The sequence below is a fragment of the Trachurus japonicus genome, chromosome 7, assembly GCF_045865225.1.
Source record: "Trachurus japonicus isolate A0001 chromosome 7, Traja_1.0".
Lineage (NCBI taxonomy): Eukaryota > Metazoa > Chordata > Actinopteri > Carangiformes > Carangidae > Trachurus > Trachurus japonicus.
The window spans coordinates 31,302,083-31,326,744 of record NC_140913.1 but is presented as its reverse complement, the minus strand read 5'-3'; the positions used below and the strand labels follow the sequence as shown (position 1 = coordinate 31,326,744).

At 41.8% G+C, this 24,662-nt stretch overlaps 1 protein-coding gene across 1 annotated transcript; it reads right to left on the bottom strand.

Annotated features, from left to right (window-relative positions):
• Positions 1-1,916: 1,916 nt before the first annotated feature.
• LOC146985114 (protein bicaudal D homolog 2) lies at positions 1,917-24,662 on the bottom strand. The gene is made up of 10 exons (XM_085782840.1): positions 24,393-24,662; positions 22,150-22,477; positions 19,803-20,015; positions 19,445-19,597; positions 16,771-17,280; positions 14,188-15,057; positions 13,160-13,339; positions 9,595-9,746; positions 6,311-6,671; positions 1,917-4,579 (listed from the first exon to the last, which is right to left on the bottom strand). Exons 2-10 carry the CDS (start codon positions 22,399-22,401, stop codon positions 4,574-4,576), a joined length of 2,697 nt encoding a protein of 898 aa, XP_085638966.1. The 5' UTR covers positions 22,402-22,477; positions 24,393-24,662; the 3' UTR covers positions 1,917-4,573.

Here is a 24,662-nt window from a genome sequence, read left to right as displayed (position 1 = left end):
TGGGAGGATCTGGAGATGATCAAACCTTCTCTGCCTTTTGGCTTCAAATACAAGTTCTACAAGTAAATCATCGGCTTGGGAAGTCTGCTGTAAGATAAATTATTCCATGTTCATGTAAATACTTTACAACCAGATAGTCTAATGGACTTCTGATGTCTCTAAACTGTTTTGAGAAACTCAAGTGCCATTTTGGAGTTTAATATTTGCTTAAAATAATATTGAAGAGGTTATACTTTGTATTTTGTAATTTTCTGAGCCCGTATCCTTATATTAGATTACGGTAGATAAAGTTGATATTTTTTAAAAAGAGGGATGAAAAAGGTTTGCGCAAGTTCAATGATGTCCATAAACTTTGAGATTGTTTCGTTTGGTCGTACTTTAGTTTTCCAGGATGGAAATTCTGCTATTAGTCATCATTCTGCTGAAATGAATCAGCTTTATGAGACCCTGACCAGCCGAAACATTGTTTGTTTGACGTGAATCCACACAGGCTGTGGGATAATCTGGTGCTCAGTTTGTTCACTGTCAGACCTACTGTACAGCAAAGAATAACAGATGGTACTGCAGTTCCAGGTCATTTTAACTGACAATATTAATCAGTTAAAAACTATAACAGTAAAGCTGTTAATTAGAAACAATAGTAGTGCAGTAGCTCCCTCCTTGTGTGCCACAAAGGTATTGCAAGTGGTCCAACAAACAGTAGGCTACAGATCACAGTCAAAACGGTGTATCAAAATGTAACTGGGTAGCAACAGAAAAAAAATATATAAAACGAGATTTGAGAAACAGATAGGCTATTAATTAACATAATACATTATAAGTCTATGTCTATGGATCCATGTCTATGGATATTCTCATTCATTCAGGTCATCGTTATCTCTGGGCAACAACCCTAACCCGAAACGTCTTCCTAAACAAAACAAGTCCAGTTACCTTAGATTCAGTTTGTCGCCCAGAAATACATGATATGAGAATATTTTATTTGTCCTCTGTATTGAATGAATGAATATTGTATTTTGTATCAGAAACTAGACAATCCTTCCTGTTGGCATTATACCTGACACACAAATGTGCATATGACATATACATAAACAACTTAAGACTACTTACAACATTCATCTGTATATAGCTCTTTTTCTCATTGCCCAGGCCTTTTCGAGACACCAAGAAAATGCAAATATATCAAACTGAAAAAGACACTTCAGCTTCTCCACGTCGTCCAACCACACAAATTAATTTTTTTTGGGTCTACCTTACTAAAAACAGTCTTTGTCTGACAGTCATAGAATGGACAGTATAACACAAAATGCATTTCGTTTTCCACATCTTTGAGATCACACAGAGTATGAATTCTATCCTCTTTAGCTATGCCTACATATCTGCCTGTCTCGATATGAAGATACCAGGTCTAATTTGAGCACACAGGGACCTTTTCTTTTTAGAAAAAATATATAAAACATAATTTTCTGACCCAAATACATGCTTTATTTCACATTAAGTGCGCAGCTTTGGTTTACCCCAAATATCTAATGCCCATTTATCTTTACTTTGTTGAAAAATAATTTATTTTAGTACATTAATCTCCACTTTCTCTTTATTATAATAATGGTCTTCATATCCAGCTCTCAGGAGGATGTCATATATATCCCTATTATTACTGGTCCAGATGTGGGACACTGAGGATTTTTGACATTTAGTTGGAAACGTTTGGGAATCACTACACTAATGAATGCTGAAATGAATTATGCAGAAACTGTGATTCTCTTGTAGAACATAGCAATGTATTAATCAGCAACTTTATATTAAGTAATAATCTGCCGTATTACTCCACATAATGAGCTGAAAGTACTTCAAAATCTGTGTTAAAGAGCAGTAACACTGTGTTTTCACTTTTTAAAAAAACCCAACAGTCAATCTTCAGTGTTGGCTTGTTTTTATTCTCAATGACAAAATTGGTTCACAGGTCAATGAAAGGTCAACTTGCATACACATAAAAAGTTGAGGACCATCAAATGTGTTATGCGGAGTGTGTGCATGTCGTCTTCTAGAACAATTTACACAGAATGCAGACCACATAAATACAGTTAAAATATTTTACAACAATGGTAATTAAATTATACACACATCTGCACAGAGAATTAAATAAATCAAAAAAAACATTCAATTTACAACCATAAAAGCAATATGACATTATGTTCAATTATTTTCACTTTCAAGTAAAGTAACAGTCCCAGCTCCCCCTGGCAACCTCATTATAACAGTGTTTTTGATACGTAATGCTCCTCATTTACTGTATTCATACGTTTTATACAGCAACTTAATCTCAAAGTAACATTTCTCTGGCCGTTAAAACAGGGGAAGCTCTCTCATTATTCATTAGTTATAACTAATGACTTCATTCTAGCTTAAAAGTGAAAATATTCTCCCAAAATGAGATATCCCTTTATTCAGTGCTAACACTGCTCAATGAGTTTCCCCACAAGCAGATGAAACATACCTTCAAAAAAAAAAAGAAGAAAAAGAAAAGAAAAGAAACAAAATCACATCTACAGTGTTGAAGTAGCCACTATTTAGAAAATGTGACGTGATGGTCTAAAAACAGACAAGGTCAAAACAAGGCACTAAAAACCATAATTAAAAAAGGAATCAATCAGCAGGATGTGGCCTGTTTTACTTAACCACAGGACAGTTGAGCCTTCATTTAAAAAAAAAAAAAAAAAAAGCAGATGCCAACATTTTCTTGCATTTGTTTCAGATTTTTTTTTTCTTCAAACATTGATTTCCAAATGTGGTCTAAAGATCATGATCGATCGCATCGGATCAGTTCAATTTCAGTGGTGTAATAGTGTCAATGTACGTATATGCAATGCTGTCCTCAAATCAAAGCCCTGGTGTCAAACTACTCTATAAGCATCCCATGTTCTGGCAATCAACGAACATGTGCACATCGACAGTAAAAAAAAAAATTTTTTGCTTTCTTTTCTCATTTTGAAACATTTTGCTTTCTTAAATTTGCTTATTTATTGATTTATTTATTTATTTATTATTGTAACTTACAGTGGGGTTTGATAGCTGCAAAGCACTCTGAAATGCTTTTAACAATTATGGGACATTATTGTTACTTCATTTCATTAACCCTAACAGCAGCCTGCTACCATTATTAGCATTCCCAACTGAAAATAATGGACACTGTAGCCACAGGAGAGGAACCTAGCTTGCTGTGGGGAACACTATTACATTACAACATGCTTTGGTAGCACACATGAGCATTGGTGACATTAAATGGTGACGATACGAAACATGGAGGAGCGTTGTTGCTAAGCCGGAGTGAGAAAAAGCAGAAGCAGAATGGAAACAGTATTTTTTTTTTTTATATAACTTTGCACTCTACTGAAATAAACATGGGCCAACAAGTTAGTATTAGTTTTAGGGACAAACCAAAAATTAAGTCAGTTGAAATCTTTGAGTTTTATCAGACAGTGTCTTGAGACGCAGATGAGTACAATATCAGCCAATGAGATGCTTGCTTGCGCCCCCGGATGGATGAACTCCCAAAGCTGATTGTTGTGAGAGATGCTAAATGACTGCAGCCAGCCACGGGTGACTGGGAGTGACGATAAGTTTTTCAAAAGCCACCCTGATCCTAAATGACAGCAGGATACAGAATACAGGCTCTGTCCTGACTTGGTCTGCATAGTTTGCAAAGTAAGATGCACATTAAAGATCTCCCAAAATCATGTCATCTGATTACTCGGGTGTTTGACCTGAGGTGGTGAACTTATGGCTGATCTATTTCCATCCATGAAATGGCGTTTACTGACCTCTTTGTTAAAGGGTGTGGCGGCTGAAGCCAAAAGAGCCAAAAAGGGCGTGTAACTTACTTTACCACCAACTATAGGGAGAAACCTCAAGGCTATGGCAAACTTTCTACTTTTAGGATAGCACGTATTTTATTTAGTAAGGCTGCATTGTTTCTATAAAAACCACTACCTGGGACTTCTATCACTGATGATACGACAGCTTACAGACACTAAGAGACGCAGGACAGGCCTGACTAGGATGCCAGACTAAAGGCAAGAGTGTAGAGAGATATACAGCCTTAAAACAGATTATAGCCTTGAATCAAAAGTCTGAGGACAGTAACACTGTGCAGGAAAAAAGTCTCAATCTGGAATAAATACTGTCAGTGGTTCGCCAACGACAACGAAGCCCTAAACAAGACCAGATGAAGCTGGAACCACTTTGGTTGGACAAAGACACAGTCAATGACTTCACAGAGCAATGAGCAGCACATTTGTCTCTTCATCCTTTCTCCAGGCTGCATGCAGGTTTCTCCACTCCAAGCAGAGAAGACCGAGAGGGCGGGATGAGAGAGATTTTTTTTTTTTGTCTTTTTTTTTTTTTTTTGCGTTTTTGTGTAATCCATGGTTCTGGTGGGTAGAGTGGGGAATGTAGCATCGATTCTGGGATGGACAGGATGTCTTGAGTCAGGAAAGGAGGAGGGAGCCGGGGAGTCAACATGAAGACAGGTCCTTATGGAGAAGAGGGGGTTTGGAGTAATGGAAGGAGTGTTTCAGCGCTACAGAGACAAGGTGAGACAGAGACAAAAGAAAACATTTAGCGTTGACAAAAAAGGAACTTAAAAAGGTGAAGGTAATTTATAAGGATCAATATTATAGATGAAGGATAGACAAATTAGGGGCATTTGATTAAGGAAAGATTCATAATTGAAAAATAAACTTTTTAAAGCTCTGATAAAAAATGATTCGTAATGGAAATTGTGCAAACTAAGTTATTGTTCCAAATTTTAATCTTATTAGATATTTTATATAACACCGGTAACTGTATCACTTATTTAATATTTCTGATATAATGTATGGATATGGTAGTTTAGTATAGAATGAATCTCCTTGTTTACAACTACTTCCGGGTAGAAAACCAGCACGTAATTTGAATGAGAACAATAGTAACGAACGAGAGTTTAGCTAAGTATATCATGTTTTTCTCGCCCTATCAAATCTGAAATGATTGAAGAAACATTACTATTTCTGTGTGCATGAGCAAAGCAGTTTTGTGTTGCTATGTGTGGTATTTATTCAGGTTTGGCTGAATCACGGTGTCTAGAAAGCATCAGTGGCTGCAGCTGACAGGGACAGCTAACGGCGGTAGCTAAGCTAACAACATTAGGACATCAGCTGTTAAAACCCTCCCGTTGTCGGACACGACATGAAACTACTCCAGTTAGCTCAATCATGTTGTAACTAAGATATCCACTGGAGAAAATATTTTTCCATGGACCGTTTATTGAGTCACTGAGTTATTAAAGTTAAACAGCTAACCGTTACCCCGGCTTGTGCACACAGAAATAGTAATGTTTGTCCAATTGTTGTTTTATAGACTTTCCAATCATCAGATTAGCCTAAATGGGGATATAGTGATGTGAAAAAATATATTTCGTCCGTCACTATTGTTCTCATGCTGGTTTTCTACCTGGAAGTAGTTGTAAACAACAAGGACTCGTTCTATAGAGCATTTATCTTCTGACTTCTTTATCTCAGCGCCTACGAGATGATTTGGAGTGCGAGCTGCGAGCCCGGCCAGATGTGGCCTGAGCTCTGTTACCAGAACTCTTACTGACATTAGTGTGTGATTCCTCAGTGCTTCTATTTGTGGAGTTGGACGCTCTACGTCGCGACTCTCTACACACTCCAGTGATCTTGCTCTTACCAGGTGGGTTGTGAGCAGAGTTGGACGTGGAAGATTTAGCATTCAGCTGAGAAGAGGCCGCGTCTGACTGAAATGTGTTTCTGCATGCGGCTGCCGCCTGGACAGAGTTAGACCTGTGAACCAGGGGTTGTTTTCTTCGCACTGAAGTATCTGAGTTTGGTTTTAGATCAGGCTTTTGTTTAGTTTCACTCCATGCTTCAGATGTGTTAGGATACACACGCAAAGCTTTGGAAGAGGTTAGGTTATCTATGGATGAAGACAGAGACGACTTTAGCTTGGTGGAGGAGCCAGGTGCAACACGAGTTGTGATGAAGGTGTCCTGACGTGCAGGAACCGAGGCCCTGCGGCCTGACACACCTTTTCTTGAATCACCGCCTCGTGTTTTGGCCGTAACTTCACTGTTCACAGACCGAGTGGAACCGTTACGTGACAGAGAGAAGCCCTGACTCACCTCCACATTAAAAACATCACTGACGCTACGACTTCTAATGAAAGTGGCGTCTCGAGGAAGAGCTTTGCCTTTACGAGACCGGCCGCTCGTCTGGGTGGGGGTGTCGGCGGAGAGAGAGAGAGGGGTTCTTACAGGGCTCGTGTGGAGGCTTCGTGTCAGCGCTCGCAGGTGGTGCGTCGCCATGGCGGGAACGCTGCTGCCGAGAACCGGGCTGGCGCGCGGGCTGCTCCTCATGGTGGGCCGCGCCGGGCTGCCTCTGGGACTCCTCGGGGCGCGGCCGGACTTGGTGGCCAGCTCTTTGGCCCGGGAGCGGCGGGGGCTGCTGTTCAGGCTGTGGGGAGACAGAGGAGCCTCCAGATCCTCCAGACGCTGCGTCAGAGCCAGTTTCTGCTGGATGGCCATACGCAGCAGAGAGTTCAGCGTCTTCTTCTCGTCCTCGGCCGCTGCCAGCTGCCTCTGCATCTCGTCCAGCTGGGTGACATACTGGTCACACCTGAGAGACGCACACACGATTCAAAGGGTGCAACATGCACAAGCAGGCAAGAATACATCAAATCACAAAGCCAGAAACACACAACACACATGTTAAACATGACTTGTAGGCCTAGGCGACACACACTGGGGTTTAACACTCCTGTTGTCCTGTTGAAGGAAAGAGGGGAGGATGGAGGAAGGGAACAGATCAATTTGACCCAGAAGGACAACAGGAGGGTTAATAATATTAAAGTGGGGGTTTCCTCCTTCATTCTCAGAAAAAAAAAACCAAAAACACACTGTCAAAACCATGCCAAACTATACATAACCATAACTATGAAGCTACTCTGATCAATCAAAAGCCTGAAAAGAACGTTATTGTTAAAGTAGGATAACAACTGTGGCATGACAACGAGCCAAAAACTGACATTACAGAAAAGTGTTTCTGATCATTTTTGTTATGAAAGGAGTTTTGAGTGACCTGAAATACAGTTTGTGTGTGGACCAAAGGTCAGAGGTCAGAGAGAGCAGCACTGTGTGTTTAAAGATAACTGTGTAGACGTGGACTAGGCCACATCATTTTAACACCGGCTGTGACACAACACAGATTACAACTCAAGATTATTTTCATTCATTAGCTTAGGTTTTTGTCATTAATTTTTTTCTTATCAAATCCACTAAAATGATTCACAGTGAGTGACACTAATTAAGTTTTCTGGATCAAATTATGATTATTACAATTAAAGGGACAACGAGCAGTTTTGGAAAGCGAAGTGTTTTCATTAGGGATGTGCACGGTTACCCGAGTACCCGGGTACCCGAGTAGGCAATCTGCTATCCGGTTATGAATTTATCCGGTTAACCTAGGATTAAAAAAACGGCACGTTAGAGCGCAGTCTAGTGTTGGATCAAACTACATTATCATGCCATGGTTCGGCTTTTTGTGGTGTTAAACCGTTTCGGATCAAGCAACGTGATTTTCTGCTGTGTAAAAGCGTTTTTGGATCGAGCCTCGGACTTTCAAACCTTTTACAATAATCTGTGGTGGTTCCCTCGGCGTAAGCCGTCGGGAGGGAGGCGACAGGTGTCATCAAGTCTGGTAGAAAATAGACTTTCAGTTTACAAACGTTCTGAAACCTTCCCAGTTATTTCCCGAAACGATACGAGGCAGAGAGGACCGTAGGAACCAAAATGATTTTAAAAAAAGGAAAAAAAAATGTTCTCCTCCAAGGCAGCCGTGGCATAAATGCACTGCGCTCAGTGCTCAGAGAGCATGCAGTGCATTCATGCTGCGGCATAAAGATGCACATACATTGTGCCCCATATGTGCATTTTAAACTCCAGTCTCTACTCTTATTATCCACCTGATATTTAGTCTGACGACGCTGTGTGTCAGTAATGCGGACTGTCTGATGGACAGAGCGCATTTATAAACCGGCTGCGCTCTGTCCGTCATTATTACAATATTCGGTTACCCAGGTACGACAAGGTTAGGATACTCGGTTAGAAAATTATTCGAAATGCCCATCCCTAGTTTTCATACTACATTTACCATGAGCCTCCGCGCGCATGTTGAAATTCTTGGACTGGCGCAAGACGGACTTCTTGCCAAGAATGTTTTCATTCATCAAGAATTAAAAGTCAGAGGTTCAAAGATGATCAGATACCGTCGTAGTTCCGACCATAAACGGGCAGCGTCCGCGAAACCGAAAGTAAGGAAACGCTGGTCGGCTCGCCCAGCACTTCCACCACTAATAATAATAATAAAATAACGATAGAGACAAAACGATATACAGTATTTATCGAAAATGGGCCCATTAACAAGTGTGGGTAACGTAGATTCATCCACATTAATACGAGACTTTTTTATTGTCGCGGAATTTTTGGTTCTGCCGGTGGAGAAACTCCTTGTTGTCCCTTTAATGTTTATTGATTACTTATTATAATTTTTAGAGGAAGGAGAACAGAGGGGCTCATATGAAGATGAAGAAAACGAGAATGACCACTACTATAAAAAAAACAAAAAACATAAAAACTGCATTGACTATAAAATAGAAATGTTCTCAGTTCTCAGTACTTCACAGGTTACAGGTCCAGGTCCAGACTGGACGGTGTCTTGGTCTGGATCTGGACTGTGGTCGACCAATTAAGTGACCTCATATACTTTAGAAAATGCAGTCACTCCAGCTATCCACATGATGGCTCCACTAAACTTAATTATAAGCGAGGGGGATCTTTTTAAGCTATAATCTTTAGCCTGTTGCAACAGACAGTCCTTGACCACTGTCTGTTCTCCAATCCTTCTTAAGGATAATCAAATGCCAGCTCATAACTGTCTGGAAGGGGCCTAGACAGTCTGATGCATGCCTAAGAAGATTTAATAACTTCCAAAAATGCTAATATTTCTTTGCTGTCCATGGTAAAAAAGCAATTAGTTCACTCATTAAACCCGTTACATAAAACTGTTCCCATGCCAACTGATGCTCCAGAAGAGGTTAGTGATTAGTGAGTGAGGTTTAACCCTTGATAGCACATTCTCACTCCATCTACTGCCCCCCCACCCCTCCCCTATCTATCAACATGAGGCTTCTCCTCCTCTAAGGTGACCTGGCTTGGTGGGACAAATCTGTCCTCGCCTCCTCCCCCCCCGTCGGCACAGGGTAGAGCATGTGGTTCGTAATCTTCACGTGAACCAGTGGATTGTCCACAGGCGTAATAAGCGTGTTAAGCTTATTACATGAGTGGTAGCAAAAGCTGCACCACAACAAGAGCAACGTTACTAAGCACGAAGAAGAAGAACAGTGGCAAAAGATGTAAAGACCAGACAACAACCAGAGCTAAGTCACATAGTCTATCAGTTTAAAACAACTCTGACCACAGGAAACAAAAAATGAAGTCATTTTTCATCACAAATTAAAAAACGAAACAAAAAACAATCTTACCGGCTGGCAAACATGACACGCAGTGAAGAGAAGGTGGCTGCATCCTCCTTCAAGGCTTTGAGCTCGTTCCTCAGTTTCATCATCGTCTCTGACACCATGCTCTTCTCCGTCTCATATTTGGTCTTCAGATTGGACAGGGCCAACTCTGCAGTCTGCATTGACAAAAAAAAAAAATACAATTACTATTATACTGTACCTCCACTATTACTCTTTCAAAGTGGGATGCATGTTCTTTTACACTGTGTTATTTATATGGACATTCGTGCTGAACTATTTAGTACACTTTCACAAGTACATTGTTAATTTTAATGATCTTGATGATACAAATAAATCGTGTGTAATTTTAGCTGGTAAACATTGCATCAATGAATGTGCCAAAGCCTGCCACCTCATCCTTATAAAACAACTGCTTTGTGTTTTGTCTTATGGTACCATAATGTACGTTTTTATCTTTTTCATGATTTTTTAGTTGGTGTCTCACAACTCTTTTTTGAGTGGTCCCAACATTTTTTATTTTGTCAAGGGGGGGGGGGGGGGGTAATTTGTAATGATTACTGTATTTTCAATGTGTGTTGTGAAGTGACATTGAAATAAAGTTCATCTATCTGTCTGCAAATTATCATATTATCATGCATACAGGTGAATTTCTGAGTTAAAGCAGAAGTAAGTGATATATTTGTGTTAATATAAGTCTTAAATAGTTATATCTTCCGACAGCAATCACTTACATAGAGTGTTTGGACTGAAACACGGGTCTCTCAGTCACTCTGCTCTGCTCTGAGCCGAAGAGAAAACATTTATCATATCCTACAGTTTTTATCCAATGAGGAGAGAGAACGGCATGAAGGGCTGTGTGTGCAGCCAAGGAACGCCGTGAATGTGGTGACGTAGCGACGAGGTGCGTTCAAGGAAACTCGTATTTTTCCGACCGTGAAGTGGTACCAGTTCGATCTGGTACGAGTTCACCGGTCGGAAGTTACGAGTGGCCGTTATAGTGACTTTCACCGGTAAAACAGGTCGGAAAAACACGAGTGGGATGCCTGAAACGCTACAAAGTCATAAGTTGTGACTTGAAGCTGTAATTTACGATTTCAAAAGCCTGCCTGGAACGCAGCATTAGCGAAAACGACCGGACCACTTACTTCTGCTTTAATATGCATAAGATATATACATAAAATCAAACTGGCAGCACCATCATACACAGGAAGAGTGTTGTTCAATTCAATATCCCAAATACCTTAGTAATAAGACAAGCAATAACTGTCTGTTTTCTTATTGTACGTGACTATGTTATGTCCTCTGTTTAAGAGCGATCAGTCTCAGAGGTTGGATGGTCATTGGGAGGAAAAAAAAAAAAAAAACACTGCTGTGATTATGATAACACAGTATTTAGCTGAAGGACTGAGGACAGTTTGTCCCTTTCCTACAAACACCTTTTACATGTCTGTGTGCCTTGAATTGCAGGTGTCACACATGTGAATACCATAATTACATCACAGGCAGAGACCTGAGGAGGTAAACTTCGGTGAGCGTGGCCCTGCCAAACAGATTACCTTGGGTGTTTATGTGTGTGTGTGTACGCGTGTGGGTGAAAGGGAGAGTGACAGCTCAGGAAAAGACAGAAGCAGGTCATGCAGTGCTTGAGGCTCACGCACAGCGCAGCGGGGGGAGAGGAGTTCAATCTCACAATGTACTCAAGGTACAGAAGCAGGGGGCACAAGGGACTGTGTCTAGACAGGTCAACGACACCGTTTGCACTTATGTGAAGATTATGCATCGATAATAATACTGAAAAACACTTGCTCTCTTATCTTATCAGGAAAGCTTTATTTTTATATCAAAAATACTAAATAAGTTTAGTTTTCTTTTTATCAAGAATGGGTAAAAATGGCAGCAGAAGGAAAAGTACATGCCACAGCAGTCTGTCCCTGTGTACTAAAGTTGTGTTTTTTATAGAAATTATTAAAGACTCTGAATAAACCAACGTAAAAAAAAAAAAAAAAAGAATATTTGTTTTTAATGGCAAACTATCAAAACGCAGGCACATTGATCTTGGATATGAGCGGACTACATTGGAGGGAATGACCTTGACAGCTCAGGTGGAAACCAGTTCCATTATTGATTCTGCTCATTGGTCCAGTTCTTTATCAGTTTCCTTCATGTTTATTGATCAGTTGTCTGTGTGTGTGTTGGGGGGGGGTAAGGCCAGCAGTAGGAACAGCATGTGGCTCAGGTGTGGATCAAATGAAAGATTACTTGTAAAACAAATCCTTTTAGTTTAGTTTGTCTTAGCCAAAGGAAAAAAAATCTACTAATCCTGTCTGTGCTGTGCTAATGATATTATAGGATATTTACCCTCCATAATGGACGCAGTGTTTCCAACTTTACTTATGTTGAGGGGAGAGAGGGGGGGGGGGGGTTGCAGCATGTGACCAACATGCATATACGCATATTGGTGCAGTTTTCGAGGGCACATGTAAGACCAGGGTCATTTTATGTGATTACAATTTACAGACGGCTCCTAAATGCCTCACATACAGACTGTTGGGTAAATGCCACAGGTTACTGATGTTCCTGAAATGCCTGAAACACGCGAGCTATTGTTAGACACCGGTTAGGTGGCTGCACACAGGGAGGCCTCTAATCTCCGCTCAGTTACTGACTGCCGCACACGCACGCCAGACAGGTGTGTGGCCTTCGTTAGGTTTGAAAAGAGTGAAATGAGGCGTTCTAATGAAAGATTTAGCTGAAGCCGAGCGATTTCTTCCACCTGAGTAGGTTGATCTAACTGCACGGGCCCAAAGTAGAGTCTCTGTATAGTAGAAAACTGCAGACTGTCCAGGAATTTAAGTCCACGTTGCATATAAAAGAAGTTTCTATATAAACTGGCCTTCACCCTAAGACTACGGGCTAAACAGAATACAAATTACTGGGAAAGGTGGACATCATACTCTTTAACGTGTAACTCATTGTCTGTGTGAATGATCTCTCCATTTTGCACTAATGTATGACTTCTGTCAGCCTTGTCAACCTGTCTGTTCACTTTTATTCTGTCTATTTTTGTTCTTTATTTGTTTGTTTTTTTGTTTGCATTTGATGTTGCATTCAGGTGCAGTCAGGCAGACGGTAAAACGTGGGTCAGGTAAACAATATGACATTACCATGACAACATATTGTCACGCCTGTATTGTTTTGCCTCGTGCTGGCGGACCACTTGTTTACATAGACGCTTGTTTATCCTGTTACATGCAGCGTCTGTTGTCTGTCTGATGTCTGCCCGATTTCACGTGAATGCAACATCAAGAATACGCCCCGATATGCAACCGCACCGCTAGATGGGGGGAATTCCTACACATTACACCTTTAAAAAAAGAAGAAGATGTTTCTATATATTGTGGGCACTGTCTCTTTAGTAAATGAAGCCATGCTCTGGCCTGTTTCTTGCTCTCTCCACCATCCGTCTTGTTGCCAGAGTCCAGCGCAGTAGATGCATCAATTTGACACATCACAGATCTGCGTCCTGCAACTTTATGTAACAACGTCCTGGCCTACCTGAGTGACCTACCTGTTTGTTAGCCTTGAGGACAGTCCTGAGGGTAGCGATCTGCTCCCTCTTTGTGCTCAGAAGGGACTTGAGCTTCAGCACTTCCTCCATGAGGCTCTCGGCATCCCGCTCAGGCTCCAGACTGCTGCTGATCCCTGAATAAGGCATGGCGCCCCTCTGACGACACAGGTCCACCGCCACCTGAGGGAATAAAAAATAAAAGCAACACAGTTTTATTTTTAGCATGGGAAAAAAAATTTTTCTATGAAGAGAAAAAAGTTTGGTTGTGTTTTAAAATGTGAGTTTGATAACATGAAAACACAAGTTCCCAGTGTAACAGTCGCTTGTGTTTTCTTAAAGGATTCTGTCTTGTAGGAGCCACAACACAACTTATTGACCCCTGATAATCCAATCCATTCAAACCCACACGCACGTGTCAACAAGGCCCCGCACCAGGCAAATGGATTTGTACAGACATGAGAGCTGCGCAGCGACTTTTAACAGTCTGAGCTGAGCATTAAGTTCAGCCAGAACTCTGTGCTGGAGGAAATGCCTTCACGCAGAACAAAAGACCGCAATCAGGTGGGAGCGAGAGAATTTGCACTAGTTATAACTTTCAGTTTACAAACAATCGTGGTGGTATGGTATTACAACTAGGGCTGCCCCCGACCAAAGATTTTCTTGGTCGACCAGTAGTCGTCATTTATGGCGATGAGTCGACAGCACCCGCTAATTGTTTTACACCGGAGTCTCCAAACCAGAAACGTCTGGAACAACATGATCGGTAAAAGCCGCTTTTGAAAAAAAAAAAAAGATGGAGACCTGCCGTGCCTTGTAAAAAAAACAACAACAACAAAAAAAACTGACAGCGAGTGAGTGTCACAACTTCCTGTATCTGGCCCTTCAATTTAAAAGCCCTATAGCCTTTCATATACAGTTCAGTCATATTGATTTTGACAAGACACGGCTCCAAATCGACCAATGAAATTTTGGTCGGCTAATGATTTTTTTGGTCGACCAGTGCATGGTGACGGGCAGCGCTGTCTTACCCGGAGGTGTTTGATCTGGCAGCGGATGACTGCCACCAGGTTGCGGACGTTGGAGGGGTCCCTGAAGTCCAGGGTGGGGGATCCGGGGCAGTTGGGCGACTCGGTGCTGGTCCCCGCGCTGTCCACCTCTCCCATGAACTGCAGCGCCGCGGCTTTGGAGATGAACGTGCCGTCGGCTCGCGGCTTCTTCTGGGCGTTCTGCTGGGCGATGATGTGTGCTCTCCGCGCGGCGCTGCTCCCCACTCCGGCCGCCCTGGCGCTGTCGCGGTAATAGTCCAGGGTGACCCGTTTGGGCGTCAGGTTGTTGCACACGCAGATGTGGTGGTAGAGGTTGGACAGCTCCTCGGAGAAGGCCAGCAGCTCTTCCTGGGCGACGGTCAGGTGCCCCTCCGAGTCCACCGCCACTTTCCGCGTGGCTCCGATCTCCTTCTCCAGCTCGCCGATGCGCTCCTGGTCCTGTTTGCTGGACTTGATGCACTGGCGGATCTTGTCGGCCAGCTCCTGGGCCTCGGCCCTCCAGCGCTCCTTCTCGTGCTTGTACCGCTGCTCCAGAGTGTTGTAGCGAGTTCCCGCCTGCGATAGTTCGTCTCGAAGCTTGAGGAGATCTTCGCTGGCCGTACGCATGCGCGCCTCCAGCACCTCCTTGCTCTTGGTGTCCACCTCGTAGTCAAAGACGCCATTGTCGCCGTCTCCGTTCTCCGTCTCGTCGTCTGCGTCCTGGTTGTGCTGCTGGCTGCTGTGCACGGCCTCCAGCTGCTGGGTGAGAGAGCCAACCTTGTCCTCTTGCTGACTGAGGGCCTGTTTGGACATCACCAGCTGCATCTGCAGTTCCTCCACTTTGCCTGCCAGGCTGGACTTATCTCGTTCAGCCTGGATAAATGTAGACACACACACAAAAGATGAAACTCTTGAGACATACTGTAAATTCTCAAATAAAAGCAAAGCTCAAATAGACGCCGGTCTCCTATACTGGCTATTCTGGCTTCAGATTTGAGTAAATAAAAGCCAGTCTCAATTATAGGTGGGCCAAAATAATCACAATTAATAACATTATCGTGAAAATAAAGGAAATAAACACCTGCCATAATATTTTTGATTGGGACAAGCACAAAATATAGCTAGTATGCCTAATTCATATAATTGTAAACATGCAAAGCTATCGGCGGCCACAGTGTTAAGGAAATGCAATTTTTAGATACTAGAACCTGCTTATAAACTGCAGCAGAGGACTTTATCAGATTATCATACAAAACATAAAAAAGAGTTGCCCTCAAATAAAAACCTGCCTCCACAAAACCTCTCAAAGCCCATGATCGCCAGTCTGAACGGTTTCTAAGCTGCTTTGTTCTTGCTGGAGTTCTGAACGGCCCTGAAAATTAAGAGCCGACCCGCGGGTGTTGAAGCTCGGACGTGAGCTGGAGCCTATATACAGTCTGTGGCCTGACAATTAAGAGCCGACCCATTTAATTGGTTCTGATCAAACTTCTAAATGAATGCAGCTCTGGATTCGACTCTTTCTTTCTATTCTTACTCTTTGAAACAAAAACAATAGAATGATTTTGGAGTATTTTTCATCTTTGCTGAACATAAGATTTGTTCAAAATTAAACAAAAGCCTGTCCCGTACAGATGCCTGTCTCAAATATAAGCCGGGTCAGTTCGGCAGTTGAAGCAAATAAACATCCGGGCTTTCATCTGAGATTTTATGGTATGCCTCTTTAAATCGATAAAATCACTTAAAGCTGTCCATTAGGTGAATAATAAGTCAGCCCAATAGTTCAGTACTGATAAATGATTATTTTCCTTGAAACAAAAGAACAGTTCTTTATCACAAAAACGTCTTCCCCCCACCTCCTTCACTCTTAATGCATTTTTTATGTCAAATGAAGGCTGACCCCATTCCACTCCACATTTTCAACATCTGTTGGGTAAGGTTACCCAACCCCCAATTTAAGTGCATCATAAATAATAGATTTCCCTCAGACAGACAGGGATGACATCTCTAGACATCTTCATTTTTCTTGACCACCTATAATTTGTGAAGCACAACTGTACCGTGGAGGGAGCTGACTGAATTTCTTAGTTAAGTAGATTATGCAATGCGGTGCCAGGTGGATCTTCAGAGACTAACATACAGCGGATGTGGTCTAGAGCAGGAAGCAGCAGACGTCCCTGTTAACAGTTTCGTCACGCAAACTAATCTGATGAGAATCTCACTATTCAGCTCAACAAAGTTAATATTCACTTTTGCTGGAGGTTTGGTTCGCTGACATTTTCAATTTGACTTGTTGATTGACGCGTTATTAAATTTCGTCATTCATCGCCGGAGGTGAATCGATTCCAAGAACTTTACTAAACTGTGACCTTTGCAGACATGGCATCCCATAATAAAACAGACAGGCACATTGCCAAGAAACTTGCAGAACACTTCAAGCCAAGAAGGGGAATAAAAACTTTATAATTTTGTTCAGCTTATTCTCTAAATCAAGTTTAAGCCTTGTAGACTTGTAGTTTTTTTTTCAGGATTTCTCTTTGATGCACTTGAATTATTTATTAAATTTAAAAGAGTTTTCCTGTGGCTCACCTGTAGAAGTTGCTGTTTCAGTTTCTGACTGTCTGAAAAGTGCAGCTCACTCAGCAGGTCTGACACCAGCCCAGAAGCAGGAGCGCGCAGGAACATGTCATTGTTGTTCGGAGTAGAGCAGCGATGGATGAGGCCGTTAGTTTTGGAGCCCCCCAAGTGAGGAGGGTGAGCAGAACCGGGAGCAGACCCAGGACCATTATTATAGCCACTGTCCTGGTCCTCTCCCTTGCCCTCCCCTACGCCCTCTCCCCTCTGGCCCTCCTCCTGGCTGTCGTCCAGCTGCTCCAAGTGGAGCTCCAGGTTCCCTTCGAAGGGGTTCAGGGTCAGAGCGGAGAGCTCTCGCCGCAGACTGTTCTTCTGCTCCCTCTCCTCCTTCAGGGCTTCCAGGGCCTCATCCAACTGCATCTCTGCTATCTCCCTCAGCCGCGCCGCCTCCTCCATCTGAGCTCGCAGCTCGTCCTGCTCTTCGTTCTTCTGGGTCAGCTCCAGCTTTATGGATTCAAACTCAACCTGAAATGTGACGAGAAGCACGACCACATGAAAATCCAGATGCAAGTGTTTCTTTTCATCTAACAGATATACATGCACATTTTATCCACAACAAATATAACAATGCATTCAGCACAATATGCTACAACCTATATGGATTGGTTGGAAGACAACTGGCAACACCAAGAATCTATAATTGATCATTTCAAGACCCCTCCCCCCAATTACAATCTCCTATGTTAATGTTATGTATTGTTCTTCCTCTGATGTAGAGTTTAAATCCTGTTTTGTAAGGTTTCATTAAATAAATGAAGTTCAGTTGGCCTGAATCTATGAACGTCATTGTAGGAGCCATTTTGCTTTTATTTTGGTGTTTTGTTGTTGGCAGGTTTTACTGTTGTAACCTGTCAAGAGGAATTTTGTTGTAATAAATGTTGTTTTTTTACCACTGAAACCTTGTTTTGGGCACTCCTTGTTTAATCGCACATGCACGCGTCCTAACACCACCAGCCACCGTGACCTTCTTTTTATCACTGGGACGGGAAGAAGGCCACCACAGTCATTATTGAGTAACAATAAACATCTACTATTTTTCAAATAAGCTCAACATGTAGCAGTCAAGCTGTTGGCGTCGACAACAATAAGTAAATGTTGACACCAGAGACTGTGGAGACTAGACTAGGCTCCATCTGAGAGTCAACACACAGGTCATGCTCACATAAACAAGCCTTCACTACATTTAGCTCGAGTCATGGATGATTTGTCTTGGCAGAGTTTCAGTATACACAGAAAAAGCCCATCTGCATTTGGAAACACTTGTCTCACACCCTCAAGAATCTTAAACCATAGCAACTTCTCATAACCTCTTTACATAACAACCTACGAGACTTCTGAACATTCTTTATCGTGAAGTAAACAATATTTTGATGAAGAATTTTAAGTATGTAACGCAAGATAAGAGTTTTCATAACTCCTCAGCTTTTCTTCATCTCAGCTGCCTGCACAGTATCCTGTTGTACATGTATAATAATAATCTGTAATATTGTAATACATCTGATTTGCTGACATACAAAGGCCTAGATAACATCAAATTGCATTTTGGTCTTTTATACCAATATAATTACGATGTGTAACTGAAAACAAAGCATCATCCAAAACAACATTATGCTCTGAGGATACGTCACTCTTAAGAGCTTCCAGTTGAACCAGTTGTTTCATTAAGCATCTGAACTCTGTTAAGTGCTACTCTGTGGCACAGGCCAGCTAACATCACATGTACTCACAGAATATCCTCCTACACAACTTAATACTGCCAGTGCCTGTATAATCTCACCCATTAACAGGCATTTAAAAGCTTTATCAGGTCAGTTGCTGACTGCTTCATGATTTCTGACTGACAGGTTCTTCTCAGCTAAAAGTACAAAAACATAATAATACATCTGAATCATGAAAATACTAGGTTGGACACTGTTTGCCATAATGCTACTTGCACCTATAATCATCCACTCTCTGCGGTATATTGCCAGCAAAATGTTTCATCTGGGTCTAGAGGGAGGCAGCCATTCTGGGAATGCACTGACAGATGGAAAAAGTAGATAATCAGGGGAAGAGTGACAGTCCTCTGCTATGGAAGCTATTTTGCCATCTGAAAATAACAGTATTAAATCACCCAGCAACTGGCAGTCGCTTCACCATTGGCCAATATGTAACCCAGTTAGTTTTGTTACCAAACTGGGAGAGGAAGATATGAAGTTTGTGGTAAATCTGAAGAACCACCAATATGAGCTTAACTGACACAGAATGTGAACAGTATCATTCAAAAAATATATCTATGAAAATGAATGGGAAACTGAAGAGGATTACGGCCACTGTAAAAACTTTTTCCTCAGAATTCTGGCTTTTTTCATAGAATTCTGACTTTAAACTCAGAATTCTTTTTTTTCTCAGAATTCTAACTTTTTTTCATCAGAGTTCTGAGTTTTAAGTCAGAAATTCTGTGAAAAAAGTGGCCCTAATCCCCTTCCGTAGAAACACAACTGTACACACTTGATTAAATATCTAAGTGCAATGTTATTTGTTCGGGATGACTACATTTTGTTTATTCTTTATTCATTCATTTACTAATACAGCCAGTAGGCAGAACTTTAATGTAATATGTCATGTTTTAGTATGAGTGATGACTGACCTGGTTTTCCTTGAGTACAGACACCTGTTTTTGCAGAGATATGTTTTCCTCTTCCAGCTCAGAGCTGTCCTGCAACTGACGCAGCTCACGTACTTTATACTCCTTCATCTCATCCCTCAAATGGCCCTTCTCCGCCTCCAGACATTCACACTCCTGTGGAAGAAATCCTACTGTCAAACCAATGCTAAGCACAAACTTTTAATGTAATGCACCCTTAACTAGACAGTGTGAATGAGGCTGCACAGCTAATAGATCCTCCAGTGATTCAGGGGTTTGTGCTCATGTATCATGAAGAGATGGGGCCTGATGATTTACAGTAAAATATCAATATACAGGTGTACCGTCTACTACACCTTACCTTCTTCAGCTGGGTGGAGACCACCCCCAACCTATCGATATCTGCGTGAGCATTGCCCAAAGCAAGGCGTGCTTGCTTGAGCTCTGCTTGCACTTCATCCATGCGGGTTGCCATGGCAGCCTCCTTCGTGGCAGTCTCCTGCAGCAGGCTCTCCTCCCGGCACTCTCCATCGGCAGCTGCACGTTTCTGGCTGCTCACAGAATCCGCAAACGCCTTTACACAGACAACAAAAAAAGAAGAAGGTCAAGTTTACGGGCAGAACTTGCAGCAGCTGGCAGGCCAGTACGGGAGATGTTACACATTGGAACGACATCTGCAGTGCTTAGAGACAAATGCATTCATGCTGCGCTCCTCATATCAAGACCAGGAATTTAATTAACAAAAGAAAGGAAACAGGATTTCCCTGGCAGCCATCAGATGAAACCCGACCACAGCAAGGAAATGACCGATATGGTTTGGCATCAAGAAATCTGAGACCTTTAACAACAATAACAACCTCCACAGATTTCACATTGTATTGTGTGCAGCTGAAGTTAAGACATGAGCTCAGTACATGTCATCTAACACTGTAATTACATGCATTACTTCACAGCTTGCCATAATCAGTAATTGTGACACATTATGCATCAGTGAGTACAGATAAGAGAAAAAAAAATCAAATGCTACTAAACATGCTCAACTAAACACATCATGGTGCAGTTATATAATGATGCTAATTTCCAACATGAGTCCATTCGGCTTTGTTAAAACCCTGCCAAAGCCTAGGTAGATAAACAGCCAAGAAATAAGCTTTATGCTGATTATATAAAATAGCTAAAATTCTGTACCACTATGTCCCTTCAGACCTAAAGAGCTTTGCTTCATATGTGATTATAAAACATTGGAATGGACCAATTTTGGTGTTGTGTTCAGGCACAGATTTGCTGCTAAATGTCCAATTGCCCGTAAGCAGGATTTAAACATTATTTTCATTTTAATTTAAACAGGTAGATGGAACAATTGCAAAATCTACCCATGACAGGATCGGATTTTATGGGATTACTTTCTTACATAAACCAGTTTTAATAGGCCTGTGGTAGTAATATACAGTAAATACCTCCAATGCCCACATTGGTGTATTGATCACAATGTATGCATCAAGAAAATCAACTAAACTAAAAAGGATTTAAGATACACATTTCCATAAAATGCTCCAAGTACAAAAGTGTACTGCTCGTGGAAAAACAGCTGATGGTCTGGTTGACAGCTTCACCGCACAATGGTTGATTATTTACAAAAAAGAAGAAGCAAAAAAAGTGAAGCAATTTAAAATGAACACTGAAATGCACATAGTTTGTTTCAATCTCTAAAGGCGTAGGGAGTCCTACGTCACAATTCATAATACATATGTGAAATGCATGGATTACATGATTATCTGAGATTGGTCTAATCTTTTTATCTTGACTATTTGATGCTAACCTAATTCAATCCTCAATGCTATGCACTTAAGTATCAAAATCACTTGAAGGTGAGCAGAGAAAGTGCAGCATGTTAAAAGCACTGGGCTAAGCTGTAGCGGTCGTCTAAATCGTTGAGTCTTCCCTCTCTCTCTCTCTCTCTGATGCCATCAGCGTCAGACGGCACACGAGAGCAAAACTGACTCAGCATGCAATCACAAACATCTTCATTCAAAGTATAACATGCGGTCACAGCTGTTAACAGAGCTCGCACTGTGGTAGCAGAACGACGGCTACCAAACGTGACCAATGACAGGATGAGCAATCAAATTCACGGCATAGCTGACTGATAGACATGAAGAGAGAACAGAGGTATCTTTATGTGACTGGGAGATACACTGCGAGGCAGCTTCTCGGTTGGTTATTAAAATAAGCAGCATGAGCAAAGAGTGTCTCTTTGTCTTCATGTTAGTTACAAAATACTGCATTTTGTCGATAGTGGGATCTGAAACCAGGTAATAATGGATATTTTGGATGACACTAAAGTATAAACAATAAAGACAGGATATTACTCATGTCTCTCAATAATGCAACAGTATAGTAGATTTAGTTTCATCTTTCTCAAATATAAAAAAGACAGCAATCAATAAAGTGCTCATTGATAAAATCTGAATGAAAGAAATCCCTCCTTCAGAGTGCATCCTCACAGCAAAAATAAATACATTTGAGTATTTGTGAAGGCAAAACATGTCTGAGAGGAAAACCAGAGGTCACAGATCAGTGGCTCATTATTGGCAAATACCACTACACAACGTTGGCAGAGGATCCTCACAACTGTGGATGAAAATCTATACCGCATCGCATCTGTTGACTATAAGTCTATAAATATAGAAGGCCTGGGGTGTTCCTACCTCTTTGAGTTGCTGTAGCTCCGCTTTGAGGGTTTCGTGTTCTTCCTCCAGCTGCCTGTGTTTCACCTTGAGAACCGAACTTTCCTCCAGCACCACCAGGCCGTAACGGGCCGCCTGCAGCTTCTCCTCCGTGGCCTCCTGGAGCTCCAGAGTCAGCCGAAGGACCTCGGCCTTCAAGTCTCCGCTCCCCATCTCCGCCTCCCCCTCTCCTTCCACTGCTGCACCTGCTGGGTCTGCATCCGCCTCCAGCATACTTTCGCCTGGCCTCCTACTTGTCTGCCAATGTTCTACTGGGACACCTGCCTCCTTCACGCCTCCTCTCTCATTACTGCACAGCACAGAAACAAAAACACAAAGATGAATGGTTGGTTATAAGCTGCTTAGAACAATGACCAAGATGGCGAAGAGTTTTCGTTTTTGTATAATTCATATTATAACACCAGCTGAGCAAACTATGTTGGTAAAGATTAACTGTGAATCTGGTTGGGTGAGTGGGAAAATACTTCTTGTTGTGTTAAGAAGGTCAAAATGGTCATTATGCAAATCCAAGACATAAAATACCTAACTGACAAGTACATGCACGTCACTCGAGTATTTCCAGTTTATGTTACTTCATATTTCCACTCCAATGCAGCCTAAGAGGAAAATAATGTACTTTTTATCCTACTACTTTTCTTTGATAAATGTCATTATAATTTCCATAATGGTTCAGAATAATTATTTTGTTTCCTTTATTGTTATTTATGTATTTTGATCGTTTGTGTAATTTGCCTATGATAATTTTTTCTTTTAATATTATCATTTATATATTTGTATGTTCTGCTTTCTTCTTGTATGACATTATATTTCATTCTAGGTGTAGGCATCTAATAAGCTCTTTGAGTTTTCACCTCTTCCAGCACTGTAATTAGTGAAAATAAATTACTCAGAATGAACAGTTGAACAATTATGCATATTTTTTAGATTATAGGGTTATTTTTATAATAATAGGGTTGTTTTTATGGTGATATCTGTATTTGCAACAGATCTTTTGCACTATGGTACTTTTACTTGAATAATCAAAAAAAAAAAAAAATCTTTGTATTCCTTCCACCAATTGTTATAACAAAGAATTTGCATATTACTGCTATAGGCTACACCTCTTTACATGAGTCGTTTTGCCTGAGGCATTTAAAGTTCATTCATGATGACTCCCACCCCCATCCTATAGTTTTCAGGTTTTCATTGACCTCTATGCACAACATCAGCACCATTACATCCACCCCAATGTGTAGTTAGTTACTAATCTTTTTTACTAGGAGTAGTGGCCCCTAACTTCAAATTTTAGGAGAAGCACAAGCAGAAAATTTAGAGGCACACAATGTAAATCGACTTTCAAAGCAAATATTCACAATTTATTAATGACATACCGGTATACCAGATTCTTTGAGTAACACCATCCACATTTCAACAAAAAATAGCAAATGCACTGGTTGCACATACAACACTTTCTCCAATTTTAGGGGCAGTATGGATCCCTGCACTATAGATACTGGCGTCATGCCCTCAAGTGTCCTCTTTTATTGACTAGCCGTGGACACAATATGGATTAATGCTACTCTGACCACCCGTATTGACTGGGTGGGGCGGAGTTTCCCCCCATTTCCTCATGATGTCCTCTTCTCCTCTGACCGAAGATGGAAACACCACCAGGCGCCGGGCTGACCCGGTGCCAAGTGATGTGTCCCGTTCCCGTATGCATGCATCCCCTTTCTCTACGCCCACGAACTAAACTCCTTCATGGCGTCAAATTACAATAAACACAGGCACCTGCTGAATATTATGGCCGCCTGAGTGTTGAACCTGCTTCCAGAGTAAGCAGCTTTTCCAGAGAGTAAAATAAATATATATATATATATATATTCTGACATGGATAGCGTGTCAGGCTGGAAACAGGACACGGACACGGCCCCGGTCAGCTAACATGAGTAGCTTTAGCCTGATGTATTACACAGTAAATGACACCACAATGCTGCTAACCGGCGGCTAGCTCGCTAGCTTTGTAACTAGCTACATTTTACCCCTAGACTTCGTTATAGTTATACAAAGACGATCACTTCCATCACCCAACTCACGGCGGTTTGTTCTTCTTCCTCCTCCCGTTACGTTAACGTTACGCCACTCGATCCTGTCTGTCAGACAAGCTAATTAGCCACGGCTGCTAAGATATTATCCACCATTAAAACAAAAAGCAGGTTACTTACCCACTGGTTTTCCTCTCTCTCACAAAAAGGCAGACGAGACTCGCCGGTTGCTACACAACGTTAACGTTAACGGCCGCCGCGCGAGCTCCCTGGGTAAGGTGCTGTCAGTAGCAACGGTTGCTAATCACGCTGGTAGACAGTCAGTAGCCCGGGGTACCAGGCAGCCCAGCCTGGGTGGTGTGTGTCTGTGTGAGGAGAGGAGGACAGCCGCTTCCCTCCCTTCCTTCCTCCCACGACCAGATTCTCCGGTTTCACGGGAGGTCGAGTGTC

Excerpts from the sequence above, each read along its gene's own strand:
- LOC146985114 (XM_085782840.1), bottom strand. The coding sequence starts at position 22,401 with ATGCTGGAGGCGGATGCAGACCCAGCAGGTGCAGCAGTGGAAGGAGAG. Across the intron at positions 20,016-22,149 it reads AGCTACAGCAACTCAAAGAG|GCGTTTGCGGATTCTGTGAG; the intron begins GTAGGAACACCC and ends GTCTGTGTAAAG. Across the intron at positions 15,058-16,770 it reads TGAAACAGCAACTTCTACAG|GCTGAACGAGATAAGTCCAG; the intron begins GTGAGCCACAGG and ends ACATTTATCCAG.